Here is a 27,293-nt window from a genome sequence, read left to right on the forward strand (position 1 = left end):
GAGCGACTCCTGTCGGATGACTTCTGTCTGACCGTCGAGGAAGCAGGCGCTGCCGGCTCAGCGGAGTGGAACTGCGCATGCGCGGCTGGCGCCCCGTCCGTCAAGATGGCGTTCACGCTCGCCGCCTTCTGCTACATGCTGGCCCTCCTGCTTACGGCCGCGCTCATCTTCTTCGCAATCTGGCATGTGAGTGGTGCCAAACTCCGCGGCCTCCCTCCCCGAGCCAGCGCCCCGTGCCCGCTTGTCCCGGGGCCTCGGCCCGCGCGGTGGGCATTTCGTGGTTGCGCGGGGCCCGGGCCTCGGATTTCCTAGCGCGGATAGGCGCCGCGTTTGGCTGAGAGTGCGCACGTGACCGGTAGGCGGCACGCGATTGGGTGGAGCTGCCAGCTGTGGCCAATGGCGAGCCGCGAGGAGGCCGCGATGCGTGTCCAGTCTGGGGAATGTAGAGGCGGCGGCGGTGCCCCCCAGACACGGGGACATGGGGACAGAGAGACAAGGGGACATGGGGACAGAGAGACGCAGGGATAAGGGGATATGGGGACACAAACAAGGGGATTAGGGGACACAGACGTAGAAACAAGGCGACAAGGAGACATGAGGACATGGACGTAGAGACATGGGGACACGGACATAGAGACAAGGCGACATGGGGACACGGGACACAGACAAGGGTACATGGGGACATGGACACTAGGACATGGGGACATGGACACTAGGACAAGGCGACCTGGGGACACGGACGCAGGTACAAGGAGACATGGCGACACGGATGCAGAGACAAGGAAAAATGGAGACACAGACACAGGGACGAGGAGACACAGACAGGGAGATATGGGGCCACGGACGCAGGTACAAGGAGACATGGGGACACGGGGAGGAGACATTGGGACACGGGGAAACAGACACTGGGACAAGGAGACAAGATACGGACGGGAACACAGAAAAAGGAGACATTGGAACAAAGGGACACAGAAACAGGAACATAGGGATTCAGTCTGGCTCTCTTAATGAATGGGTTAAGTCTGGAACTCCCATCTCTCTCTGACCTGGTAAAGCGGCCATTCACTGACATTGCCAGAAGACTGTAGCAACACTTGTAAGTTGTATGAACTGTGCTGAAACTACTCATACGTCTAGTTACACATCGGTAGTGCTATTGCACTAATGCCGTTGAGGCAGTCACATGCGTTCCCGCTCTCTTCTCAGATCATCGCCTTCGATGAACTCAAGACCGACTACAAGAACCCGATAGACCAATGCAACACGCTCAATCCGGTAAGACACACTGTCTCTTGCACATGCCTACATGAATAGCAACTTATACGTTTGTTTCGATTTAAAGCTTTCGTGACTGCAGGGATTCATATGCTTGGTTCTTTTCGGTAAAGGCACGTAGAAGGGAAATAATCAAATAAAAACAATTAAACAATAACATTCTCACGACGTTTTGATTTCTAACACAAGCAATCATCAGGTGTGAAAACCACAGCAAGAAAATTAGAAAAAGGTGGCGGTCTTTTGCACCGATGTGCTTTTTAAAAAACCGCCACCTTTTTCAAATTTTCTTGCTGTGGTTTTCACACCTGATGACGATTGCTTGTGTTGCAATCGAAACGTCGTGAGAATTTTATTGTTTTATTTTTATTATTTCCCTTCTACGTGACTTTACCGAAAGAACCAAGAATATTATAAGTTTGTGTTCAGGTTAGTTAAACTGGAAATTACTTTGGTTTAGGTGCGGTTGACTTGCTTCAATACCTTCGTTGAAATTTCGGAGTTTCGCAATGCTCCACTGCCCGATGAGATGTCCGAATTGGAGGCCATCATGGCAGGCAGACACGGGCAGGTCGGGATCGCGGTGACAACTAACATTTATGACGTGGTCGTAACGTAACAAACGTCTCAGCACAAAAGTACAAAGGAGGGGGGAACTGGAGGGAACAGGAGGCACAGGAAAGGAAGCCACTCGAGAGAAGGAGAGAAAATAATCAATGAAGGGTCGAAGGGCATGTGGTTGAAGGTTATTTTTAGCAGAATTGAAAGCAGAGAGAAGGGACCAGGGGGAGTCGCCTGGGGAGGGAGTTTTAAAGAGTGGGCACGTAGTGGCTAATCGAGTGGCCACCAATGATGGAGCAGCGAAGGAGACCAGAGTCCACGGAGCGGAGGGAGCGGCTGGGACATGGGGGCGAATGTTGCAGAGGTATCGAGGGTGAACAATGCCATGGATGGATTTGAATGCAAGACTGTGAAGCCCTGGTGATGAGGGCCTCGACGTGTCGTAATGAGGTGCTTGTGCTCAACCGCCCCCTGCCCCTGCCCCAGCTGGTGCTGCCCGAGTATTTCATCCACGCGCTCTTCTGCGTCATGTTTCTGTGCGCCACCGAGTGGCTCACGCTGGTGCTCAATGTGCCCCTCTTCTCCTACCACATCTGGAGGTGAGCACCTCCCTTGGGGTCTCCATGTCTCAACCCAAATTCCCAGCACCGTGAAAGATGCAACCCAAACAAAACCCTTATTCTACTACATGTGCACCTGGGTTGTTAAACACAATGCGTTTTCTTCATGCGAAACTGAAAATCAAGGTCAGGCACATCATCAGAGCACTGTATTGACACGCTTTGCTTTGACCTATTACAATGTGCTTGAAGAACGCGATGATGATGCATGTGACGGACATGCTGTACCCCCCCCCCTCCTTTTATGCCTCTGATCACATCAATCACGTTAAGAAGCCGTTTATTTTGAAAAAAAAATTCAAATTTCTGTCAGTCTGGGCCCACAGAGCCCCAAAACACATGGTGTCTACAAACCCATTGTTTTCATGTTGTCTTTAACACTACTGACGGCACGGGCAATGCTAACACTCAGGAACGCTCCTCACTCTCACCACTAACAATAGTCATGACGATACCAACCTTTATCAGTGTGGCAACAAACACTTGCGATACGTTTATGTTAATGAACACTGTGGGTGTTGTGGTTGGCTGATGGTTCCTGTTTGATGGCTGCCGATGACAGGTACCTGCATCGGCCGGTGATGAGCGTGCCTGGCCTCTATGACCCCACCACCATCATGAACGCCGATGTCTTGGCCTACTGCCAGAAGGAAGGCTGGTGCAAGCTCGCCTTCTACCTGCTGTCCTTCTTCTACTACCTATACAGGTGCAGTCACCGCCCCTCCGCAGGGGCTCCACACCTAGTGTCGTGAAGGTTGCAATTTGTGTGCAGTTCCTGTGGTAGGTTGTGGTTGCTGAGGGTTTGTGGTTGCTGAGGTGTGTGGTTCATTTGGGCATGTTGCTGAAGAGCTATGTGGTTGGTATGGTGTTTTGATGGAGTGGGGGGGTGTGCCTTGTGTTGTGCGGTTGGTGCGAGTTACCACCCTTGTGTGCTCCATTTGCAGCATGATCTACGTGCTGGTGAGCTACTAGCATGGAGCACAGCTCCACGCCCAGCCTGGCCTCAAGAGATCCAGCACAGGGTGCACTCACTACAGCAAAAGCATGCAGACTGCCTACATGTGCCTAACCTGTACACACACTTCGCGTGCATACACATCCTCACATGTGCACAAATGACACGTGCATTCCGCGTGCGCACTTCCACAGATACAGCACATTCACGTGGATAAAACACTTCACATGCACACACTTGTACCACCCGCCACTCCCGCAGCCTGGCGTCACATTCCGCAGACTGTGCCGATCCCCACTCCGTTGTCCAGAGGCCATTTACGTTTTACCTTTTACGCAAACCCGTTCGTGAAGGAATGCTCATTAATGTACAAACACAAAGCAGATTGTTTGTCAAGTTTAATTAGAAGCTGCCAGTGAGGCTAGAGCCCGATGTAGTTCACACCAATGATCGGCCTCCTCAGTCACCCCCGCCCCCACCACAGTGATGGACCCTAATCAGATGATGACACGGCCTCTGGTGTTAACTTTAAGGTGGGAGGAGGTGGTGGGTGTGGCGGGGCAGGGCAGGTAAGGAGAGGTGATACTTCAGCAGTAGCGGCATCGGGACTCCTCCAATGAAGCCACGGGGAGCTCTAACCGTACCGCACCTAATGCTCATGAACGTTGAATCGGAGTGGCTGCACAGAACCTGTGTGAGGGCTGGGGGGACAGTATGCTGTGTGAATTGGTTTACTAAGAGCGCTTGGACTGAGACCCCCGTTTGGAGTTATTGTTTTAATCGTCAGCCAATCAGTTGTGCAAAAAAAAAAATCACAAATGTGTCGGTTATGTAACCACCTCCCCACAGCACAGGCAGGGGGTGGTGAAATCTGCTGGCTGTGGTCAGGGCAGCCACGAGGTGCTGAACTGAGCGCAGGGATCAAACTCTGCATGGCGGCAGCCCCCCCCCTGTCTGATGCAATTTGCTCTGTGAGGTTACAGAGGTTTACCTGGGGAGGCACTGTGTTTGTTGGTTAAGAGTGTGCGTTTCCCCGACGACTTACGTGTGCTTTGACCCCAACGATTTCAATTCTTGTTTTTGAGTAAATGTGTACAATTGCATGCCAATAAAACACAGTTTAATATGCTGCGTAGTCTTGTTCTCATGCCATGATGCACAGTCCACCGCAAGTTGGCCAGAGCTGCACCTGCTCAACACCAGCCTCCATCTCCAGTGGAGGAACAAGCACACGCATGAGGCAGCCACGCAATACAGCTTGGGATGTTTCTCCCGCTACTCTTGGGATTTGTCAAGAGTTATTTTAGCTTGGCGAAAGAATAAAAAATGTGATCTGGTGCGATTTGTGAAATTTACAGGAACGTGCCTAACGTTGGTAGCGAGTGGCATCCAAAATGGGCCCTGGGCCCATTACTAATCTGCGCCTAGTGGCGAGATGAAAATACTGCCCAATGGCAATTCACTGCACAAGCACACAAGAGAATAGTACACAACAGCTCATTCGCACCTCGTGAACATTTCTCATTTAATCTCAGACCAAAGCAGCCCACAAATTAGTTTCCCTGCAACATTTATTCCAGTGAGAAAAGCCAGTGGTGGGTTTTGCTCCCTATCATGAATACAAAATGGGCTCGGGGAAAGCGTTAAGAAGCTGCCTTCGCGTGCATCAGTCGGCCCAGGAGAAATCAAATGGCCATGCCGGCGACCTTCAGCCCCGGCCGAACATGACCCAGGCAGCGCTAGCACGGACTCCATTCCTCGCCAAGCGGCGAGAATGGCGCTCGCTAATGGCTTGATTACCCGTAAAGCTTTTGGTCCCTTAAGGGTAAAAAGTTAGAAAACGTGCAGCAAGTTAGACAATGGACAGCGGCTGGTGCGGAAGGGGGAATGATGGGGCCCAGCACGAGACCTCTGGGAGGGGCCACTGGGCCCTGCTCTCCCACCCATCTCCCCTCTTGGTCAGCGGAAGAAGCACAACTTCTCCCGGAGCCACTCCTCTGTCAGCTCCTCCGTGTTACGGATCTCAAAGACCTGTGCACACACACACAAGCATGTTATATCTTTCATATCACTAATAGACATGGTCCAACTTTCTTCTGGGGCCCAAACCCTCCACCGAGGGCCCCTCTGGGAAGATACCTACATGACTTTACCGAAAAAACCTAAGAGTATGAATCCTTGCAGTCACGAAAGCTTCAAATCTAGAATTAATACCTTGGAGAGCTTTGATGTCTGCACGAGCTTGTTCTTGCTGCCAGCGTACATCATCTGCTGCTCTGGGTTGCACCCTGCACACACCCATGGCAACACAGACATGTAGTGTGCAGTGGGGTGTATGACGATGTGCTAGTATGTGGTGGTGGTGGTTTACAGAATGTGTTCAGCTGTGTGAGGGTGTTAGTGAAGTATGTTCTACTTAGTTAAGTGTGTTTTGGGGTGTTCCACTCCGTGTATGCTGTGCAGTATGTGGTGGTGTGTGGCACGTGTCCCACTGTATGGTCTGTTCCGCTGTGTGGTGGTGTGTTGAGCTGTGTTCTCTGTGTATGTGGCTGCGTGGGGCCTGCCATGCTCACCTTGGGGGCTGATGAAGATGAAGCAGAGTGGGTAAGACACACGCCCGTCATCGTGCTGATACTTGTAGCTGTAGAGAAGGTATGTGTCGCGACGCAGTCAAGGATGACTCGTCCGTCAGTGTCACCAGCGAAATGAAACCGGGGTTCCCATTAGCAGCAGTCCTGCACCACTGAGTGAACGAGCGAGTGGGTGTATGAGATAGTATGGGTGAGTGAACAAGTGTGGGTCATAGAGTGGGGGTGTGTGTAGGTCAGTGGATGTGTGAGAGTGTAGGTGGGTGTGTGAGTGCGTGGAAATGTGCAAGAATGGGAGACTGGGTGTGTGTGTTTATGAGAGAATATTGGTGATTGCGAATGAACATTAGTGGGTGTGGGAGAGCAGGTGTGTGAACGTGTCCTGCTGAGAGTTGTGATGCAGTGGTTCGCGCACTGCGCTAAGAACATGGAACTGGCCACAGTTAACACAGGTGGCAAATTATATCAGAACCATGCTTATGCCTCCCTTAGCTTGGGGCAGGCTTAAACACTCTCGTGCGACGTGTAAACATCTGCACAAGGGAGGCAGAGGCGAACTGGCCTGGTGCTGGCCACATCACCCCCATGCAGGTCATACTGGCCTCCTTAGGTGCTCACTAACAGCACGTGACCCAGCAGTCTGTAAGGCTTTGCCCTGGAAGGATATCGAGGTTGCCGCTCTGGCAACTCCTCCCTCAGGTCTTCGGGTGTGATGTCCTGCAGACAGTGCAGCAGAGGAGAGGCTGTAAACCCCCCCTCCCAGTGATAACCCGTCGAGGCATCAAATTGCAATTACAGGGATGGAGAGGGGTGTGGGGACACAGTGCGGGCCGTGTCGCTCACCTCATGCTCCTCATCCAGCACCACCAGCCTCCGCTCCTTGTCAATCTTCACTGGAACAAAGCAACACACGTCGTCATCATCCACTAACGAATCAACACACCTCGTTATTATCCATCGACTCAGTAAAGAATCGAGATATCTCGTTATCACCTACTCAATAATCAACACAGATATCCACTCACACCGCTAATGAGGGTTAAGACAGCGACGATATCTCATTGCCGCCGCCGTGAGCGGTAACCGACATACGGAGCGAGGCTGTGTGGGGTCCGATGGATGTGGGGTCAGGCGGGGGTCTCGTGAGATCCTTGGGTGGTGGGGGAGGGGGTGGAGATGGTGGGAGGGGGTGGCCAGCCACTAATGACCTCGCTTGACTGCGCTCGTTTGTCAATGGATTTGCTGTCGTGGTGACGGCGTTAGAGTCTAACAGCCCCCGGCGGCCATCCCTTCACAACTGCTCGCCACGCTCCATCATCCGACCACCGCGTTATCGCAAACATGCATCACCGCCACGCGGACTGGCGCGCGAACAGGTTATTGTTCAGCCGATTTACCACCACCACCCAGCCAGTGGCATTCCCTCCAGCCAGCAGCACTCCCAGCCTAACACAGGGAAGCAGGACAAGAAGACCCCCTTCACAGGTGTTTCCCCAACAATCCTAACACTAACACCCTCTCCATTGGAATGATAGCAGACTTGAGCAGATGACAAAATTGTAGAAAGTGAGACAAACAGACAAATTAAGAGGCAGTCAGAAATATACATGTGCAGACAGAAAGACAAAGGATATGCAGTGAGACAGACTCGATTGACAGTAAAGCAGCCAGACAGAGTGCCGCTCGGACAGGGAGGAGCTGGATGGGCGAGGCACGTACTGATGATGGCGCCATTGGTGGTTTCCTTGCGAAAACGGAATTTCTGGATTTTTCCCTCCAGCTCAGGGTCCACATCGCAGACAACCAGGGATTCTGCCTGGACACACACACACACATACACACATTTACAGTCACGCACATCTATACCATAAAAAGATACAAATATTCCTGTATAGCCTTTAACAGACTTGGGGAAAGTGCTGTTCGCGAACACATATGAAGGCCGGCATGAGGTCAGCGGGTGGCCAACACCATGCCCAGATGCTTTTGTGGCAATGTTTACACATTGTACCATTCATCATTTTAAGGCTTAGTTGACCTAGGGGACACCCAGGACCGGTTCAGATATTCGTCACCGATGTTGACCGTGAACGGGAATCGAACTCGGGTCGCTGGATTTACAGCGTAGCGTGCTAATCACGACACTATCTTTCCCCACTACGTAGAAAGCACGTGGACATCCTGCAATGCATACAAATACACAGATGTCTATAGCCGGAATTCGCCTTTCAGTGATGGTTCCGTGACCACCGCACGTGTGCCAGGCTAGGTGCACTTTACTTTAAGGCTATCATGTGACGTGATAAAGGCTCGCTGCTGATAGGTCACGGGACAGACCCAGGGGTGTTGTGAAATGACTGGGAGATGCCGTGCTCCCTACCATGCCATGTATACATACAAGGTACACACCGTAACAACCGTTATACAGACTGTGGGGACAATTCGTCGACAATTCAGCGAACTTACTGAGATAAAAAAAAAACTGTAAAATATGGCAACATAAAACAGGACTGTATTAACAGATAAGTATTGTACGAACAGTTAGCGCCGTTGGATACGTACTGTGCGAAATAGGTTAAACATACCGTACGTACATGTACACATCTGAATGAAAGATGTGATGAACACTGACCCTAACCGCCGGTGGTTATTTGTTGTGCAATTTTTTCATAGTTTTCACTTGTGCCATTTTTACTAGCCACCGTACACTTACAGGCAACACACACCTAGACCGCATACATTTATACACATGTAGGGGTGTCAGGGGAAGGATTCCCACCAATAAGAGGGTTAGTGGGAGGGGTAATCAAGGAGATATAAGGGGAGAACGGGCGGGAAGAAGGGGCCTTTAGCGGAAACGAGATTGGGACGGCTGGGGACAGGTGTTGATGGGAGAAAAGGATTAAAAGACGAACCCCCTGCAACCTTGTGTCGGCTCTCCTTTACACACACATCCCACACTGACAGCTTTCCACACACGTATACAAATATACGCAAATATCACAAGTATTGCATGTTCAGGCTGTTGGGCAAGTGTTGTTCGCGAGCATCTATGAAGGGCGGAACGGCGCACGGGGGGCGGTAGGGTGTATGGCCAACACCCCACGCTCAGCCGCCTTTGTCTCCCCAGTCACCAGCCAAGTGCACCAGGGGTGATGTTGATGTACAACCCGCTCAGTCGCCCCGTGAGCAAAGCCGCGTGTCGCGTGACCACTTCGCGGACTCTTGATCACAGATGACGCCTCCCTCCTACCGATCATCACGCACGGCTGATTGAACACCGCTCACCTCCACCCAGTGGGGCGGCGGCGACCGGTGGCCAAGATGGCCACTCTTGGGTCATCGTGGGTGGTCATCCCGTTAGGGTCAGTGTTCATCATCCTGTAGCGTGCGCTACGTAAGTAAACACAATTAGGGCGTCCGCGCAACCGTAGCCACCACTCTCTACCTAGCTCCCTGCACTCCCCCCACCTCATTCTCTCTTCGACCCACCTCGCTCCACGGGTGCCCGTAACTACTCCATCCCGAGCCTCCCCGGGGCGAGGCATTAACCAAACAATCAGCACCCCCTCGCCTGTGCCCCCCCCTTCCCTGTGCCCCCCTCCCCTGTACTCCCCCTCCCCTGTGCCCCCACCCTCCCCTGTGCCCCCCCCTCGCCTGTGCCCCCCCCTTCCCTGTGCCCCCCTCCCCTGTACTCCCCCTCCCCTGTGCCCCCACCCTCCCCTGTGCCCCCCCCTCCCCTGTGCCCCCCCCTCCCCTGTGCCCCCCCTCCCCTGTACCCCCCCTCCCCTGTGCCCCCCCTCCCCTGTGCTCCCCCTCCCCTGTGCCCCCCCTCCCCTGTGCCCCCCCTCCCCTGTGCTCCCCCTCCCCTGTGCCCCCCCTCCCCTGTGCCCCCCCTCCCCTGTGCCCCCCCCTCCCCTGTGCCCCCACCCTCCCCTGTGCCCCCCTCCACTGTGCCCCCCCTCCCCTGTGCCCCCCCTCCCCTGTGCCCCCCCTCCCCTGTGCCCCCCCTCCCCTGTGCCCCCCCCCTCCCCTGTGCGCCCCCCCCTCCCCTGTGCGCCCCTCTCCCCTGTGCGCCCCCCTCCCCTGTGCCCCCCCTCCCCTGTACCCCCCCTCCCCTGTACCCCCCTCCCCTGTGCACCCCCCTCCCCTGTGCCCCCCCCTCCCCTGTGCCCCCCCCTCCCCTGTGCCCCCCCTCCCCTGTGCCCCCCCTCCCCTGTGCCCCCCCTCCCCTGTACCCCCCCTCCCCTGTACCCCCCCTCCCCTGTACCCCCCTCCCCTGTACCCCCCTCCCCTGTACCCCCCCCTCCCCTGTACCCCCCCCTCCCCTGTACCCCCCCCTCCCCTGTACCCCCCCTCCCCTGTACCCCCCCCTCCCCTGTACCCCCCCTCCCCTGTACCCCCCCTCCCCTGTGCCCCCCTCCCCTGTGCCCCCCCTCCCCTGTGCCTGTCCCCTCCCTTGTGTCCCCCCTCCCATGTGTCCCTCCCCCCGCGTGTCCCCCCCTCCCCTGTGTCCCCCCCTCCCCTGTGTCCCCCCCTCCCCTGTGTCCCCCCCTCCCCTGTGTCCCCCCTTTCCCATGTGCCCCCCCTTTCCCCTGTGCCCCCCTTTCCCCTGTGCCCCCCTTTCCCCTGTGCCCCCCTTTCCCCTGTGCCCCCCTTTCCCCTGTGCCCCCCCCTCACCATCACGAGTTTCGCGCCGTTGCCGCCTCCGCCGCCGCTTCCTCCACACTCCTCATTCCCCTCCTGCGCATGCGCGGCGGATCAGCCCGGGATCCCCGAAGGCGCGCACCTCCTTTGATTGGCTGCTCTCGAAAAAGCCACCGGGGCCAATCAGCGCGCGGTCACGAGGCGTAAACCACGACTCGAAGTTGCGCGCGCCGCCTACAAAATACGGGTGACGTCAGCGCGCGTGGCGAGTGACGTCAGCAATCCGGGGCCCGCCCCCTAACTTCCGGGGAGGGTTTGCGGAGGTCCCGCCCCTCGCCGGGGCTGTCCGGAAGGCGCCGCGCTGCAAGCCGGGAGTCTCTTACACGTGGTCGCCGCTTCCCCTGCAGCTGCTCCGCACGTGTTCTCCTCAGCAACCCGGGATTCACGATGGCAGACGCCAAGCACTTGAGTTTTCTCTTCGGTGAGTACCTTCCCCCGGGCCCGAGGCTGCGTTAGCACGGACAGGAGGGGCCGCCCGAATTTGGGGGCACCCACCCCCCCTAATCCGACTATTTTTTGGGGCTGCGATCGTGTCGTACTTGACTACCTCGGTCCACTCGGACTCAATTGAGTAGTACTGTGTTTGGGTGCGCTGTATAAAAATCAACACTCGGAAGACAAAGGCGGTCGGGCGTGGATTTATGTTTTGCTTTAACCAGGACTTCGTGGGGTAACAAACCCGAAATCTGAGGCGGCTGCTGCGCACGTGGTCTTGGCCCTGGGGGTTCTCTTTAAGTTCCCACTTGGCTGCCCCCCGGCATGCGCTTTGGGGGTCCCCCCCCATCCTGTGCCGTGTTCCCCACCTCCCGGATCCCCCTAGTGCCCCCCAACCTCGGTTCTCCACCCTGGCCCCCCTTTAAGTCCCGCTCGTGTCCGCCCCCCACCCACCCCACCCTCGGGTCCCTCCACGTCTTCTTTCCCGAGTCCCTCCGTGAATCCCAGTCTTGAGTTCCTCCAGGGTCTCTCCCCACCTCGTGGTCCCCCCACCTCGTGGGCCCTGCCGCTTTCTCCTCCCCTCACCCCGGATCCCTCGTAGCTCCGCGCCCTTCGGTGCTGTCCGGAGCGCCGTGACTGAGCCACGCTATGTGCCCCCCCACCACCGTGTTCCCACAGGCTGCGAGCTGACGGCGGCAAAAAAGGAGTTCTCGTTCGAGGAGGAGGAGGACCCGAATGTGGAGCATAACCTGCTGCTGCACACGGTGCGGCGCGCACCCACGCCGCCCGCCGGAGGCACCGCTCGACCGAAGCGAACTTGGCCAGAAACTTTAATTTAACCTGGAGAAATCTCATGAGCTCTGAAGCTTTTTTTTTTTGCTTGAGCCAGATGTCGAGTCGACATGTCGAGTCGACATCTGGCTAAAGCTGAGGTTGCGCCGAGACATACTCTTAGTTTTTTCGGTAAAGTCATGTAGGTAATAGTAAATAATATAAATAATAGAAATAATACTCACTTAATACGGTAAATTCAGCTGTGACGGTCCTACCTGATGACGGAGACTTGTGTTGCCTCCGAAACGTCGTGATTTATGATTTTATTTATAGAATCCGAATTATTTCTTTTTTATTTAATTTCCCCTACGTGACTTTACCGAAAAAAACCTAAGAGTGAATCCTTGCAGTCACGAAAGCTTCAAATCTAGAATTGCTCCGAGACACTCGAGGGGTCTACCGATTCATGAAAACATGTATATTGTCGTGCTAAATAACGCGAATTCACAAACTGACTAATAGAGCTCGTACATTTTTATCACAAAATATTTTTTTTCTAAAGCCGATATTTTTGGGTAATTATTTCGCACAACCGTTATGCTGTGGGGGGTGATGACGGCAACCACGCGCACAATCACTGCTCAGCGACCCCAGCGGGGCGCAGTCTCATCGCATGCGTGCCTCCTCCCCACCCACCCTGCTGCTCAGGTATGCCTGGGGGCAGGGGCTCCTGACGAGTTCCACTCGGTAAGCCTGGTGGCGCTGGACCACTCGGGGAAGATGACGACGGTGCCCGTGGCCACGCTCAAGCCCTCCGTGCAGGCCTCGGTACGGGCTTCTCCACGGCGGTGATGTGATATTGTGTTGCTGGTGTGGTCATAGTGATGGTGTTGAGATTATGTATTCCTGTGGTGCTGGTTTGGTCATAGTCATGGTGGTGATGTGATGTCTTGTGGTGTGGTCATAGATATGGTGAGGTGATGTATTATTGTAGTGCTAGTGTGGTGATAGCTATGGTGAGGCAATGTATTCCTGTGATCGCCGACAAACACTGATGTTTCAGTGGGGTGTTCAATGCATTGTGATGTGTTTGATGATGTGGTGAGATGGTGATTGTGTGGGATGTGCATGATTATTTGTGGTGACGTATGTAATGATGATGATGTTGGTGATGTTTGATGCTGTGACCCTGGTGATGGTGTTGGTATTGTGGTGTTGGTGAAGTAAGGATGGTGATGATGTCGTGCTGCGTGTGATGTGTTGTGGGTTGTGAGAATGTGCTTTGTCATATTGGTAATTATGATGATTATGACATGGTGTTGCGACGTTGACGAGTTGCTGATGTGTGTGTGGTGCGGTGCAGCTGTCCCTCGCGGGGCTCGAGCTGGCCCCCCCCGTGGTCCTCCGCCTGACGGCAGGCACGGGCCCCGTGCACATCTGTGGCCAGCACGTGCTCAGTGAGTATCCCTGCGCAAGGGCCCACAGGGGTCCTCGTCGCACACGAGTCCTGCCACAGGGGGGTGTCTTTTCTCTCGGGTCCACATCCTAAAAGGGTTGCGTATGGTGGGGTGAGGGTGGTGAAGCTGCAGGCGTTAAGTAAGTGGCTTTGTGGAGCTAGAGCTGAGGGCTTTGGGGCTCGAGGCAGCCTGGTTTAACTCGTGAGCAACATGGACCCCAGCTTGGGCCACGCGTAATGTGAATTGGCTGCCTCTTAACGAGCAGACGCTCACATGTCCTGCACGTTAATACAACCCTGTCAACAGCACCACCGCCGCTCCTCCGTATTCACATTGAGACCATTTGGCTCCTAGCCGCCTCTCCACGGGGAGTTGTTCTTGAAATTTCAGCTGGGACTGTCTAGGCCAGCGACCCGGAAACTACATCCTCACGCGGCACACCGCATCCAGTATACCCCTCGCCATAGCTTTGGCAGCGAGTCACATGTATGTATGTTGAACGTCTTTCGCACCATATATAGCCAACCGTACTAATTGGAGGTGTGGGGGAAGGACAACTAACCACAACCAGCAGTTCTAAAAAAATTAATTACGATTTAGATTTAAAAGTGCATGGCTCCAGTGGCTTCCTAATATCCAGACGGCCGAAGTGCATGAACACGCGATGCAGTGACCGTCGTTGTCACCTATGCCAGTTTACTAGCCACCAGGAATCGTTTTTCTAAGAAATTACGCTGTGGGTGAAACAAGTCACTCGTTGCACCCCCTCAACATCATGTTTGTGGGGGTCCACAGTCCCCCACTATTCCCTTGTGGTGCTGAATGGTACTGGCCTTGAACCGAACGTCTCCTCCCTCGTGTGTGCAGCCTCGGAGGAAATGTTCTCTGACATGGAGAGCGACGAAGAGGAGGAGGAGGAGGAGGAACAGGCCGTGGTGCCGGCCAGGAAACGTGTTAATGAGGCATCACCCGTGGGGGGCACGCAGGTATGAGCCCCCCCCCAACTCTTCCGCACCCCCCCTGTCACCTCAAATCATTCCTGTGTTATGGTTTACTCTGAAAATAACTCTATGGCGACTGTTATGCACAACTCACAGCTGATATCTCCGGGCATTTTTATCGTTGCAGAAAAAGATGAAGGTGCTTGACAATGAAGGGTACGTGTCATAACTTACACTTGTTGGGTCAACGTTTTTGGGAATTTGGAGGGGTGATGGGGGGGCTCGGCGGGGGTGCCCTAACGAGGGTCAGCTGCTCCTTGAGTTGCTGCTGAAGAAAGAGTTGCTCGTGCGTTGCCACTTAGATTATCTCTCCCTCTCTTCCAGGCAAGACAAGAAACTAGCGACCGTGACGCCAACCAAGGTGAGGCCAAGGGGAAGGCATTGCTGGTGTTGTGTGCGCTTGTGTAACTGTGTACCTGTGTATCTGTGTACCTGTGTATCTGTGCACCTGTGTTAGTGTGGTGAGCGGTAGTGCAGAGGTTTGCGCACCGCGATGTGAACCCCGGCCACCCGAGTTCAATTTCTGTTCGTGGCAAAAACCAGTGAGGATTATCTGAACTGGTCCTGGGTCTCCCCTAGGTCGACTCAGTTGCAAATGAGTACCCTGTGTGATGTGTAAAAACATTGCACTGGGGAAACAAAGGTGGCTGGGCGTGGTGCTGACGACCCACACCCCGGTGTGCTGTTATGGTCTTTATAGGTGCTCACTAACAGAACCTGCGTCAACAGTCTGTTCATCCTTTATTTGGGGGTCTTTGAATAAGTGTGCAGAGTGGTGGTGCAGTGATGATTGCACTACGAACCTGGCGATGAGTTTTATTCCTGCTCAAAGCAAACACCTGTGAGGAATAATATAAGTGGTTCTGGGCCTCCCCAAGTCGACTCTTCAAGCAAGTACCTGGTATGGTGTCAACCGCTGGGGAGACAAAGGTGGCTGGGTGTGGGGCTAGCCACACCAGCCGCTTGTGCACCGTTTGCCTTCATTGGGTGCTGGCTAACGACACTTGCCCCAATAGTCGCCATGGTTGGGGGGGGGGGTGTCCTTGTGTGGGTATGATTGTGTGCATGTGTGGCCGCCAAGGCTGAGCTGCGTTGCGCTTCTGGTTCTCTATAGAAGGCAGCGCCGAAGACCGGACAGAATGGGGGCACTCCGTCCACCCCAAGCCAGACCAAGGTGTGTATCTCAGCAGGCTGCGTGTGTGGAGCCGCGTGTATGTGGTGCTGGGTGTGTGTGTGGAGATAGTTGTCTAGGGGCTGCGCAGGTGTTACATTCTTTATAAGTAGCCGTGTGGATGTAAATGTATGTGCTAGTGGGTTGTAAATAGCTGTGCTTTCATATTTAATCTTGGGTGTATAGCTGCTAGTGTATAAGTATGTGTTCAATGCTGTGTAATGTATGCTTGGGCGCATGTAGTGGTAGGTGTGTGTGTTGTGTGCTGTGTCTAATGTGTGTTTGGGGTTTTTTTCCCAGACTCCAGATTCTGCTGCCAAACCCAAAACCCCCAAGGGCCCCTTGCCAGTTGCTGATATCAAGGCCACACTGCAGGAGAAGGTCCAGAAGGTAACGTTTGCAAAAGCAGCCAATATTTGTGTGTGCTCTGCACCTTCATTCCTGAGTGTGCACCGTCACTGGGGTTAATAAGGTCAAGTTATAATTTGATCTCGACGTTAAATCACAAACGAGCAGTTTTGGGGAGAAGTGTCCCAGGGCTGGATGGCAGCTGATACCGTCCTAATTGGCTGTTTGTCACCCTCAGGGGGTGAATTTGCCCAAGACCAAAGAAAAATTCTCCAACTTCATCAAGAGCAGCTACAAGGTTGAGGATCCAAAGGTGAGAGTGCAAGTCTGACCTCAAGGGGACTTTGAAATTGAGTTAATTAAGTGCAGGATGCAGCACATGTTAAAACATTTCTTGGTGCTTTTTTACTTTGGTGACTGCAGGAATTCATATTCTTGCTTTTTTCGGTAAAGTCATGTAGATAAAAAATAATTTAATGTAAAAAATAAATTACAATTTAAAATAAAAGCAACACAAGCCGTATTCATCAGGCTTGATAAAGACCACTTGTGTTGCAATCGAAACGTCGTGGTTTTTTGCTTAATTTTATTTTCTATATAGTGACTAACCGAAAGAACTAAGAATATTTCTTGGTGCATTAGAATTCCAGGCACTGGAGCTTGGGGAGGTGGGGAGAGAGTGCTGTGAGCTGGATGTGCTTGATTTCCCTGGCTTTCCATGGTCAAATAGACAATAACGACCACAACACCATTCACTTTCTCAGTGGAGCTTTAATCTGCTGTCTAGAAGGTCCTGTTAACCTTTGGGTCTTTGGTCATCTGTGCCATCAGTCTTCTTGGGGTAGTGACCAACATATGTTTGACCCCTGTAGGTGCTGAGCGAGCTGTGGGCCTTCACCGAGACCCTGAAAGCAGCATAGGAGGACAAGCAAGTGGACCCACTACTGTTCGAATGCTGTTTGAGCCACCTTGCTCCTCGGCCATCAACCTGCCAGTTACCCATCCGTCCGACAAGAACCAATTTTATGAAACATGCAAGCTCCACACCATAATCTGTGCGCTTTTCAAAACATTTTTGTGAATAAACATTTTTGTGAATAAACATTTACATTTTGCTGTTCTATGTTGGGCAGTGGTGTCAGCTTCCAGTGTGGATGGTGCTTATTAGCTGGGGCCTATGAGCTGGGCTAGGAAAAGGTGGGGGGGGGGTTCTTTCATGGATGCCAGAATCTGTTGCTGCAGCTTTGCGGATCAGTCGAGTTCTTCCAGCACTGCCATGAACCAGCCCACAAACTCTGCCAGTGAGTTGCTGATCTGAGGAAATGGCTGGCAAGCACATGCAACTGTCGTGGTGTGCTGGTAAACACAAGTGTTTGATGGTAATGGTGTGTGCGATGAGAGTAATTGGATGTCATGCAAGGCTGATGGCTCTGGCGGTCAGGGCACGCTCTGAATGCAGAACGCGGGTGGCTGAGCAGGTTCCGTCAATAATTGGTCTGAGGTGTGCTCGCCTGAGTAATTTAAGTTTTTGCATTAAAACGCCTTTGCCAGGGAGCAGCAGCCTGGCCACGGTGAACACTGCTTCTGTCAAACGACGTTTGGTGCGTTGGAGTCCAAACGAGAGCCTTTGGCCAGGACCGAATAATGGAATGCTCGCGGTGCTCGTACAAGGCCCACATTCTCTCAAGGCGCTTGAGCGAACTGTCCACTCCCTGTACCTTACAAGCATCCGATAGCCCCTTTGTTCACCGGTGCAAATGTGGTGGACAATTTCGACAGCAGCGCACTCGTACCTGGAGAGATGACATGGCTCAGCTCGTTGCAGATTGAAATCTGGCGGGAGGCCACCCTGGTTATTGCTGTGGAAGTATTAAGAAAATGCGCCGTCGGCTTTGCAGTGGGCAATAAAAGATTCTGTGATGTCATTCAAAATAGTAGGCCGTTGTGTTGGCCTCTCCGTACATATTTAAAAAATTGCCCCAAACAACTCCATTGGGGTTATATGGCAATATCTTCCCTTCATTTGAAGCTACTGCAGATTGAAATTGTCATCCTGCATGATGGCCGTGCATGATAAGAATGGCGCACATCAAATACTCCATTGTTATTCCATGGAAATATTTCTGAAATTAATCTACAGGAACTGGCGACTGGATGCCAAACTTCACACTGTATAACGTTGACATTCCTCCGTCTAACGTCATCGCTCACCTACCCATCAACCAAGATCTCAACAGTATACCTCGCCGTCTACTCGGGTCCTGATCCCCATTGTGCAATCGCCCTGCCACCGGAATAGAATCTCGCCCAGATCTGGAAGAATGGTGAACGCCGACGTCGAGTAAACGGCTCATTTGAGCACCAACCATCCTGGCATTGACAATCCTCGAACACACTGGTGGAACATCAACTGGCCTTTGTGCCACATCTTCATAAATGGAAAATCAAAGACAAACCAGTGTGAGTGGCCATGCAACCCAAACTATGGACCATACCTTGACCTACTGTAGTCTGGAGGTTAAGCAAAATTACACAAACTTCTCCGCTGAAGCCATCTCGTCATGGATAGCAGACCTCGACATTGGCACTCAGCTCCTGAACAGATTTTGGCTGCTATCGTACGCAAGGATGGAATCGCTCAGCAGTTTCCTCGCTGCTTACCGCTGGCGCTGCGGGAGAGGCGATAGAGGGACCTTACGAAGGTTTCTCCATCGTCCAAATGTGCCAGCGAACACGGCGTGCGCAAGTGGCAGTTAATATTTCATGGCACGTCCCCTCAATTCTGAACAAGTTGTGCAGTGACAGATTGGGCTCTTGTTCACGTAACAGCCTCAAACAGCCCCTGTTAAATAATACAATTTGTTCCGGCTGCGAAAGTGGTGTTCAGACCTGGGTGTTCGGCACGCTCACATCGCCGGCCGTAGGTTTGTCGCCAAATGAGTTGTTCCGAACCGTGTGCGGGCACCAGAGCCAGGATCGCTCCCAGCGCGGTCGGGAACGAGGATCCCGCACTGCACCGCCGCCTCCACGCTCGGAAATCCCCACGTGGCGACACCTCGTGAGTCGCTATCCCGGCTTGCGTTCCAGCCGGCCAGCCTCTCCGGGTTGACAATCCACGGACCTCCGCACCTGGCACACCACGTCCAGTATGCCACTCACTATGGCCTTGGTTACGAGCCGCGTGTCACCTACTCCAGTTTACCATTGACCCAGAATATTAAATGAGATATTTTTTCTGAGTTACCATGTTAGCCAGCCCGACGCCATCATCTCTATAGCACCACCACCAATAGCACAAACACTAATATCACAATGTATGCATGTATGTTGACCATCTTTCGCACACAAAAAGCAGCTCTAAAGTAGAGTTTTCAATCTAGATTTAAAAGTGCATAGCTCCAGTGGCTTCCGAATATGAGAAGGGAGGGCGTTCCAGACGGCCACAGACACGCATCTGAAAACACGCGATGCAGTGACCGTCTGTTTGATGGTTGGCCAAAAGCTGCTGCAAGGTGACCGGAGTTGAGCGATGGTTTATAGTCCTTGACGAGATCAGCAAGGTTAATTTGTGGTAAGCACTTGGTGTGTAATGAGTGCGACCTTACAATGTATTCGTTCAGCAACCTGAAGCCAATGCAGGCTCAACGAGCACCGGACTGACATGGTCGGATCTTGCAGTACCCGTTGAAGATGCCAAATAATATTGTCCACGATGCAGGTTTGCTGGTGTTGTTTTGCCAGACTTCCCGTAAGTAGAGAGTTGCAATAAAAGAGCCTTGTCGATACCATGCTACATGCCACCGTGTTGGCTATGTCACGACTCAATAGTGACCGAATGTGTCGTAGAGCGCCGATATAGAAATTGCAGGACCCGACTAGATTTTGCACGTGGCGATCAAACGGAATTCTGGTCGAGTATGGTGCCGAGGCTGTTTAGGACGAGTAGAAAACTGAATCCTGGAGTCTGCAACCACCACACCTGATCCTCCCACAAACGCTATCAACACCACGCATATCACGATGCGTAGATTGGTCCATTAAATTGAAGCTTACCCTCGCCACCATAACCACGCTGTCCACTCACGGCCATAGCTCCTCCAACGTCTCACCGATCTACACTGGGCCACTCCGCAACCTCCCGACCCCTCTCCAGTGACCACCCACACCAAGATCACAGACACCACTCTCCCAAGCCAACCCGGACTTTGGTGTTAGGGTTCGAGACCCGGTCTGGGGTCTGGTCGCCTCCTGCAACCCGAATGGCGGGGCTCGTAAGGAGACGGGACACGGTGACCCAGGCAGAGCGCGCCATTTATTTAAGGGGGATTCAGACAGCGAGGATGCACTTCGGTTAAACGAGGCAAATGCACAAGGGGGGGGGGGCAGGACTACGGGGCCCCTCACCGCTCCCTGGAGGGGGTCCCCTCACACGCGCCCCGTTACGGGTGAGGGTCGCATTCCGATAACGAGCAGGAAGATAACGTGAGGTCTACACCCACATACACACAGGCCCCTATACCCCCCCCCTCCACTCACATACAGACAGACCCCTATACCCCCCCCCACACACAGGCCCCTACACCCCCCCTCCACCCACATACACACAGACCCTTATACCCCCCCTCCACCCACATACACACAAACCCTATACCCCCCTCCACCCATACACACAGACCCCTATACCCCCCCCCCACATACACACAGGCCCCTATACCCCCCCCCCCACATACACACAGGCCCCTATACCCCCCCTCCACTCACATACACACAGGCCCCTATACCCCCCCCACCCACATACACACAGGCCCCTATACCCCCCCCCCCCCACATACACACAGGCCCCTATACCCCCCCCCTCCACTCACATACAGACAGGCCCCTATACCCCCCCCCACATACACACAGGCCCCTATACCCCCCCCCCCCCACATACACACAGGCCCCTATACCCCCCCCCCCCCACATACACACAGACCCCTATACCCCCCCCCACATACACGCAGGCCCCTATATCCCCCCCCCCACATACACACAGGCCCCTATACCCCCCCCCCCCCCCACGTATACACAAACTCTTATAGCTCCAACAACCGCGGTCGGCCACTAAATGGCGGTGACGTAATCACGATGCTTGTGCCAGGCTCGGTGCACCCCCCCCCCTCCATACACACCCACACACACCGCTGTACCCCCAGCGACTTGCATGGCGCACACGTGGCACTCACTGGTTGTTGGAACTGCACGAGACGTATGGCTCAGTAGTGGACACCGCCGTGGGACAGAGACCCCCTCAATCCGGCGGGGGGGGGGGGGGTCGACCGTAGAAAGTCACTCGGCATGAGAGGAGGTGGCCCCGCGGCGAGCGCGGAGTGGGAGACGTGCAGAGGGCGCGTGGTGCGGTCGTCACTGTTGGAGGGTGGCAAGGTGGTGGTGGCGGTGGTGGCGGTGTCGAGCGGTGCGTAACGGCACGGCGAGGGTGGCGAGTAGCGGCTGTGATGTGTGGTGGTGGTGTCAGTGAGCGGTGTATCGTGGAGCAGGCAGCGTGGTGGTGGTGGTAGTGGGGGACAGGAGCCATCACCCTGACCCTGCCGCTCCCCTGACACTTCACCCCCTCGCATCAGCAGAGCACTGAACCTGCTCCTCACCTCCCACCCCATCTCGCACCTCTCTCCCTTACACCTCTCCCCTCACACCGCCCCTCAGCTCCACTCCTCACCCGTCGCCCTCACCGCACACCGTACCACCCCTTGGCTTCACACATCACCTCCACGGATCACCTCCACCCCCTCGCCCCTCACACCTCGCACTGCCGGGAGTCGGCTCCGAGACCGCGGGGCGCGGCGAGGCCGTTGGGCAACACGAGGCGGGCCCGCTCGGCCGCCGCGGCCTCCCCGGGCAGCTTGAAGTCCACGTAGTACTCCATGGGGATACCGGGCGGCTCGGCGGCCACGACGCTGCCGCGCAGGCTGCTCCCGAGGCCGGCCACCAGCCCCGCGCGGGCCCAGCCGGCCCGCTCGGGGCCGCGGACCTGCGCCTCCTGCAGCCTGCGCAGCGTGTCGGGGTAGCGGCGCCACGACGCGTACGTGACGAGCAGGATGAGGCCCACGGAGAGAAGCAGCGCGGCGCAGCCGGTCACCACCTTGTGGAGGGGCAGCCGCTCCATGTCGGCCTCCGAGCCGGGGGTGGCGCTCGGAGCCGCCGGGGGCACCGGGGGCTCCGGTGGCGGAGGGGGCTGAGGGGGCGCCCGCAGCACGGAGCGGTTGCTCTCGGCCCCCCCTCCTTCCGGGGCCGCGGGTGGAGCGCGAGGCCGCGGCGGCGCGGGCGGCGCGGGCGGCTCGGGCCGCGCACTGCACACGGCGCGGCCGTGCATGGCGTCCAGCACGGTCGTGCCCTCCAGCTGCTGCGGGGACGTGCACTTCACGGAGCCCTCCCATTGGCCCCGCGTCTCCCAAAGCCACTCGGCCAGGGGACACAGCGGCCGCTCACACTCCCAGCGGTTCCCCGCGGCCGTGATCGTGCGCAGGGAGCGCAGGGTGGCGAGAGCCTCGCCGCCAAGGACGCGCAGGCGGTTCGAGTCCAGGTGCAGGGTCTGCAGGTTGGGCACCCCGGCCAGCGTGTCGGCGCTCAGCGCGACGAGCTCGTTTCCGGCCAGGTCGAGCTTGCGCAGGCTGCTCCACACCCAGGGCGGCTCTCCGCGGATCACCTCGGCCACGCGGTTCCACTGCGCGTACAGCATCTGCAGGCCCAGCAGCCGCGAGAAGAGCGCCAGGTTGAGGCGCACCAGCCGGTTATTCTCCAGATGCAGCTCGGCCAGGCGCGGGAGGCCCGCGAACGTGCGGCGCGACACGCTGCGCAGGCGGTTGTGGCCCAGGTCCAGGAACTCGAGGCTGCGACAGTCGCGGAAGAGCAGCGGCGGTAGAGCGCGCAGGGCATTGGCGCGCAGGTGCAGGGTCTGCAGCTTCCGCAGGGCGCCGAAGAGGCGCGGCTCCAGGCGCCGCAGCCGGTTGTAGGAGAGGTCCAAGTTGCGCAGGTTGGGCACGACCGAGAAGGTGGAGTTGGAGAGGCGCGACACGCGGTTGGAGGTCAGGATCAGCTCTTTGAGCTTGCGGATCCCACGGAAGGCGTCGGCGGCCACGGGCCCCACGTGATTGTGGTCCAGGTAGAGCCAGGTGAGGTGGCGGAACCGCGCGAAGGCCCCGTCTCCCAGCTCGCGCAGGGCGTTGTAGCGCAGCGAGAGGCCGTGCGCCCGCGGGGACGCGTCGGCGGGGAGGTCGCTCAGACCCAGTGACTCGCAGTAGACGATGCGGCCGTCGCAGCGGCACCCTGGCGGGCACGCAGGGCGCGCGGGGCCCCGCGCCGAAGTGCAGAGCGCGGCACCCAGCAGCGCGCCCAGCCACAGGGGCGGCCCCGTGCCGCGCCCCATGGCGGAGGCCCTCAGCGGCTCCAGCTCGGGCCCATGGCTGCCCCTCCCTTGCTCGCCTCACTGCCCCCCGAGGGCCCTGCACGGCAGTTGCATCGGATCCACGTCAAAGCGGAAGTTGCCAAGCGTTCACCGACCATAAGAGGCCTCCTTCCTAAGCTACACGAATGTCACCACGAGGCAGGTCCCCGAGTACCACGCCGAGGAACTGCTCTGCACAGGATAGACCTGGGACAGCTCCGAGGTCTGCACAGCATCCTCGTCCCGATGGATCGCTCGACATGGAAACCAAAACAAGTGGTTAAATTCTCCAGAGACCACGTGGTGGGGTTGGTGACACCGTTGCACGGGGCAGGGCCAGGAGGCGTCCGGTGAAGCAATGGCACGAGTCCGTGAAGTGTGGGGTGACAGATTGTGACAAGTATGAGTGTCGTGCTCAAATACGATGGTTACCCTGGGCATGCGAGGGCGTGTGCTTGCGCATATCAGGAGTTATGGACCAAGAATTGGTGAAACGTTTGACACTTGCAATTGGTTGTTTATTGTGTGGAATTGCTTACAATTGGCTCTATTAGGCTCATTCATGAGTAAGGGTTGTGAAAGGACACGTTGGGGTGGCGTCAGGACACGTAGGTACACCATGAGTCAGTAATGAAAGGTAGCTGGGACACGGCTGGGAAGGGAAAAGCAGGGGATTGACTAATGACTGGGGGAGAGATTTCGCGTGAGAGAAAGGGGGGGGGGGAATGAGGGGTCGAGAAAGAGGGCAAGGGACGGGATTGGCGGAGAAGAGGAGGAGCAGGAGATTAGAAGAACCTGCAGGAAGGTTCTAATAATATCGAGGAGAGATTGTCGAGTGTCGGCATGAGAACCGAGTGATTAGACGAGGGAGGGAGAGGTGATGGTACTCTCAGCGTTGGATCCTCGTGAACCCCGCAAGAGATTCCAAAGCGGAGCGGTGCGCGTGAAGAAAGAGAGGAGTGTTGTGTGACCTTCAGTGGGGTGGGCGAGTGAGTGAGTGGGTGGGTGAATGGGTGAGTCGTTGAGGGAGTGGGTGGGTGTGTGGTTGAGTGGATGGATGGATGAGTGAGGGTGTTGTTGTGACTTGCAGTGTTGTTGGTGGTGGTGGTTGAACACTGCGGATGAGACGAGTGTCTCGATAGACCGAGAATGCGTGAGGCTGGCTGGGGCATAACTCGGAAAGGCGGAGCAAGCATGACCCCACCATCACCGCTCTCGCCTCGCACGCGATTTTAGCCGGAATCCATCAGCATGCAGCTCCCGTCACGTGTTCCTAATTACCGCCACGTGACTAATCACAGCCTTTAATCAGCCGCCGTCACGTGACGTTAACCGCCGTCGGACACCACCGGCACGTGACTAATTACCGCCAGACGCTGCGGCACGTGACACTAATCACCGCGAGATGCGCAAGGTGGTGGTGGGGGGCTGGGGGGCGGGGGGGGCTGGGGGGCGAGCCTCCGCCCCACGGCCCTCTCCGCACGCGATGTTTGAGCAGAATTCAATTGATTTGAGAATTGAATTCCAAGAAAGAGACAAATGTTCCGGAGCCGCCATAAACGAGCCAAATGTAGACGGATGTGGCGGTGGTGGAGGACGTGGTGGGGAGGGGAGAAGGGGGCGGGGGGAGAAGGGGGCGGGGGGAGAAGGGGGCGGGGGAAAAGGGGGGGGGGGTCGAGACGGAGGATGAGAGGGAGGAGGAGGTGGGGACCCCTCCTCCTCCTGGGCGCGGAGCCATGGGGGTTGTTTTAGATCAGAGCTCAGAGTCTGCGTGGGAGGTGGGGTATTGGGGGGCAGGAGGAGTGGTAAATGGTGCTGGTGGGGGGGGCGTCCCCGTTTCCACGATGCCGTGATGTAGGCGGTGGTGGCAGGGGGTCGGAAATATGACGCTTTTTATGTAGGGCCCCACAGCGCAAACATTCCATGTAAAAGTGTGTACTGCTAAATACCACTATTGTACACCAGTGTTTGGGGTCTCACGGGGGTGATTGCTCCCCACCCCTCCCACCCTGGATTCGCCACTGGGCTGCGGTGGTGGGATGGTGGGGATTGTGTTGAGTTGGTGGCGTTGTTGGGGTTGTGGTGGCCGTATTGGGGTTGGCGGTGGTATCGTTGTTGATGTTGTGGTGGCGATGGTAATCTGGTTTGCAATGGTGGTGTTGCCATTGTGGTGGTAGTGTTGAGATGGTGGTGGTAGTGGCGTTGTGCTCATGGTGGGTATGGAGTTCGGAGTGGGCTGTTATTCACGTGACAACACGAATACTGGGGATGGGTCCAGTCGTCTCATCGCCCTTCGTTTAAACACGACGTTGAGTCCACCCCGTAAGGGAAACCACCTGGGTTTCACTCCCGGTGTCAATACTCAGCAATTCTCACTCCACCTCCCTTGCCCACACCGCCTCACCTCTCCACCCTCCTCGTCCCTCGAACGCCGCTGGGAAGGTCTAGGGTGACAGGAGAAGGGGATAAAGTGGACCCCCTGTAAAACCCACGACCCCCATCTAGTCTGAGATATCCCCGTTTAATATCAGGGTCCAGATCCGACCATTCTGCACAAGCATTCATCTTCGTTACCGCTTGGGTCTCAACGCGACCAGGGATAAGGACCTAGGTACCCCCATAACCTGGGCTCCACGGACCGATAGACCCGAAAACCCCAGACCCTCAGACGCTGGTACCCCCACAAACCCCGATACCCCCTCCCCAAACCCTAGAACCTAAAGACCTCCGATCCTGAAACCCGGGCCCCTCCCAGACACCGATACCCCGAGACACCCAAACCCGGAGACCGTCAGACACTGGATCCTGAGACCCCCAGTGGCTGGGTCCCGTTAACCCCAGACTGTGGGACTCGGGACTACCAGAACCTGAGACGCTGAAGCCATCAAGTCCCGGGCCTTCGGACCCTCGGACCTTGAGACTCTGAGAGCTCCCGGGATCCTGAGACCTGAGACCTGGGGGCGGGTGGGGTGGGGGGGGTGAAGAGTCGCCCGCTCACCTCGCGAGGACCGCCCGGGTTCCCGTGCGCGGCGCGCCGCCTTCCATCGCGCGCGTCTCCTCCTCTCAGTGCTTCCCTCGTCCCGGAGAAATTGTGAATGGATCAGGACCTGGGCCGACGAAGGAATGGAAAAACAAATACAAGACTCAGCAAATAAATATAAACAATGAAGGAAGGAATGAATACGATAATCAGGGAGCCGGCTGCGGATTGAATTCGTGGAGCGGATCTCTCACGCCCGCAGCCCAAACGCCCAACGCTCGTGTGGAGGCGCTCACAGCGAGAGCAGGGAGATTGGGAGAAAGAGAGGGAGGGGAGATGGGGAGGGCGAGCGGGAGGGAGGGATGGAGGAAGGAGAGGGGGAGAGCGCGGGAGATGGCGGAGAGATGAGAGATGGGGGGAAAGAGGGGGAGACGGAGGAGAGAGGGAGGGAGAGCGGCAGAGAACGGGGAGGGTGGGAATAAAGGGGGAGGGAGAGAGCTATGGGGAGGACGCGTTCGAGAGAGAGTGATGGAGAGGGAGGGGGAGAGAGAGGGGGAGACGGATGGTGGAGGGAGGGAGGCGGCTCGTTTATTAAACTTCACGCGTAAAGAGGCAAAACCACGGCGCGGGAAATGCGGCCAGGGGAATGGGAGAGATGTGGGGGGTGGGATGGGGGGTGCAGCAGGGCTTCCCCGCGATTTGTGGGCACCTGCCGTTAAGGGACACTCTGAAATCAACTCAGAGATTACCCTTGCAGCTCACCATCACGGAATGAACCACCCTCCACAATCACAACAACACCTGCACTCATCACCGTGGAGCGCGAGGGGAGGGGGTGATTGGGATTATTCGGTGTGTGAATGAGGGATGTGATGGTGGGTGAGGGGTGCTGTGGTGTGTGGGTGAGGGATGGTGAGCAGTTGAAACAATCGTGCACTTTTCTTAAATCCCTTCCCCCTCGCCTCTGTTATAAAAACTAT

General features: G+C 55.8%; 3 protein-coding genes and 1 pseudogene across 5 annotated transcripts; 2 read left to right on the top strand and 2 right to left on the bottom strand.

The window, feature by feature from the left end:
• Positions 1-29: 29 nt before the first annotated feature.
• LOC144941692 (protein cornichon homolog 1) lies at positions 30-4,539 on the top strand. The gene is made up of 5 exons (XM_078868071.1): positions 30-186; positions 1,207-1,275; positions 2,323-2,435; positions 3,019-3,162; positions 3,401-4,539. The coding sequence occupies exons 1-5, from the start codon at positions 106-108 to the stop codon at positions 3,426-3,428; spliced, it is 435 nt and encodes a 144-aa protein (XP_078724197.1). The 5' UTR covers positions 30-105; the 3' UTR covers positions 3,429-4,539.
• Positions 4,540-4,911: 372 nt separating this feature from the next.
• Positions 4,912-10,796, bottom strand: LOC144941693 (glia maturation factor beta-like). Its single transcript, XM_078868072.1, has 7 exons — positions 10,680-10,796; positions 7,719-7,815; positions 6,843-6,892; positions 6,664-6,716; positions 5,985-6,064; positions 5,626-5,699; positions 4,912-5,442 (listed from the first exon to the last, which is right to left on the bottom strand). The coding sequence occupies exons 1-7, from the start codon at positions 10,680-10,682 to the stop codon at positions 5,371-5,373; spliced, it is 429 nt and encodes a 142-aa protein (XP_078724198.1). The 5' UTR covers positions 10,683-10,796; the 3' UTR covers positions 4,912-5,370.
• Positions 10,797-10,959: 163 nt separating this feature from the next.
• On the top strand, positions 10,960-17,012 carry LOC144941872 (nucleophosmin-like). The gene is made up of 11 exons (XM_078868367.1): positions 10,960-11,127; positions 11,820-11,905; positions 12,624-12,743; positions 13,279-13,372; positions 14,240-14,358; positions 14,501-14,529; positions 14,698-14,734; positions 15,488-15,547; positions 15,845-15,934; positions 16,131-16,205; positions 16,765-17,012. Exons 1-11 carry the CDS (start codon positions 11,094-11,096, stop codon positions 16,810-16,812), a joined length of 792 nt encoding a protein of 263 aa, XP_078724493.1. The 5' UTR covers positions 10,960-11,093; the 3' UTR covers positions 16,813-17,012.
• Positions 17,013-18,766: 1,754 nt separating this feature from the next.
• Positions 18,767-26,717, bottom strand: LOC144941694 (leucine-rich repeat transmembrane neuronal protein 3 pseudogene; annotated as a pseudogene). Of its 2 annotated transcripts, XR_013639258.1 has the most exons (3): positions 26,332-26,717; positions 21,118-23,391; positions 18,767-19,021 (listed from the first exon to the last, which is right to left on the bottom strand). The product of XR_013639258.1 is annotated as a leucine-rich repeat transmembrane neuronal protein 3 pseudogene, transcript variant X2 (transcript). The 2 variants fall into 2 exon arrangements; XR_013639257.1 differs by lacking the exon at positions 18,767-19,021 and having other exon boundaries at positions 20,965-23,391.
• Between the last annotated feature and the right edge of the window lie 576 nt (positions 26,718-27,293).

This window comes from Lampetra fluviatilis, chromosome 25 (genome assembly GCF_964198595.1).
Source record: "Lampetra fluviatilis chromosome 25, kcLamFluv1.1, whole genome shotgun sequence".
NCBI lineage: Eukaryota > Metazoa > Chordata > Hyperoartia > Petromyzontiformes > Petromyzontidae > Lampetra > Lampetra fluviatilis.

Excerpts from the sequence above, each read along its gene's own strand:
- LOC144941692 (XM_078868071.1), top strand. The coding sequence starts at position 106 with ATGGCGTTCACGCTCGCCGCCTTCTGCTACATGCTGGCCCTCCTGCTT. Across the intron at positions 1,276-2,322 it reads AATGCAACACGCTCAATCCG|CTGGTGCTGCCCGAGTATTT; the intron begins GTAAGACACACT and ends CCCCTGCCCCAG. Across the intron at positions 3,163-3,400 it reads TTCTTCTACTACCTATACAG|CATGATCTACGTGCTGGTGA; the intron begins GTGCAGTCACCG and ends CTCCATTTGCAG.
- LOC144941693 (XM_078868072.1), bottom strand. Across the intron at positions 6,065-6,663 it reads CCAGAGCGGCAACCTCGATA|CCTTCTCTACAGCTACAAGT; the intron begins TCCTTCCAGGGC and ends TCGCGACACATA. Across the intron at positions 5,443-5,625 it reads AGACATCAAAGCTCTCCAAG|GTCTTTGAGATCCGTAACAC; the intron begins GTATTAATTCTA and ends GTGTGTGCACAG.
- LOC144941872 (XM_078868367.1), top strand. The coding sequence starts at position 11,094 with ATGGCAGACGCCAAGCACTTGAGTTTTCTCTTCG. Across the intron at positions 14,735-15,487 it reads CGACCGTGACGCCAACCAAG|AAGGCAGCGCCGAAGACCGG; the intron begins GTGAGGCCAAGG and ends GGTTCTCTATAG. Across the intron at positions 15,935-16,130 it reads TGCAGGAGAAGGTCCAGAAG|GGGGTGAATTTGCCCAAGAC; the intron begins GTAACGTTTGCA and ends TGTCACCCTCAG.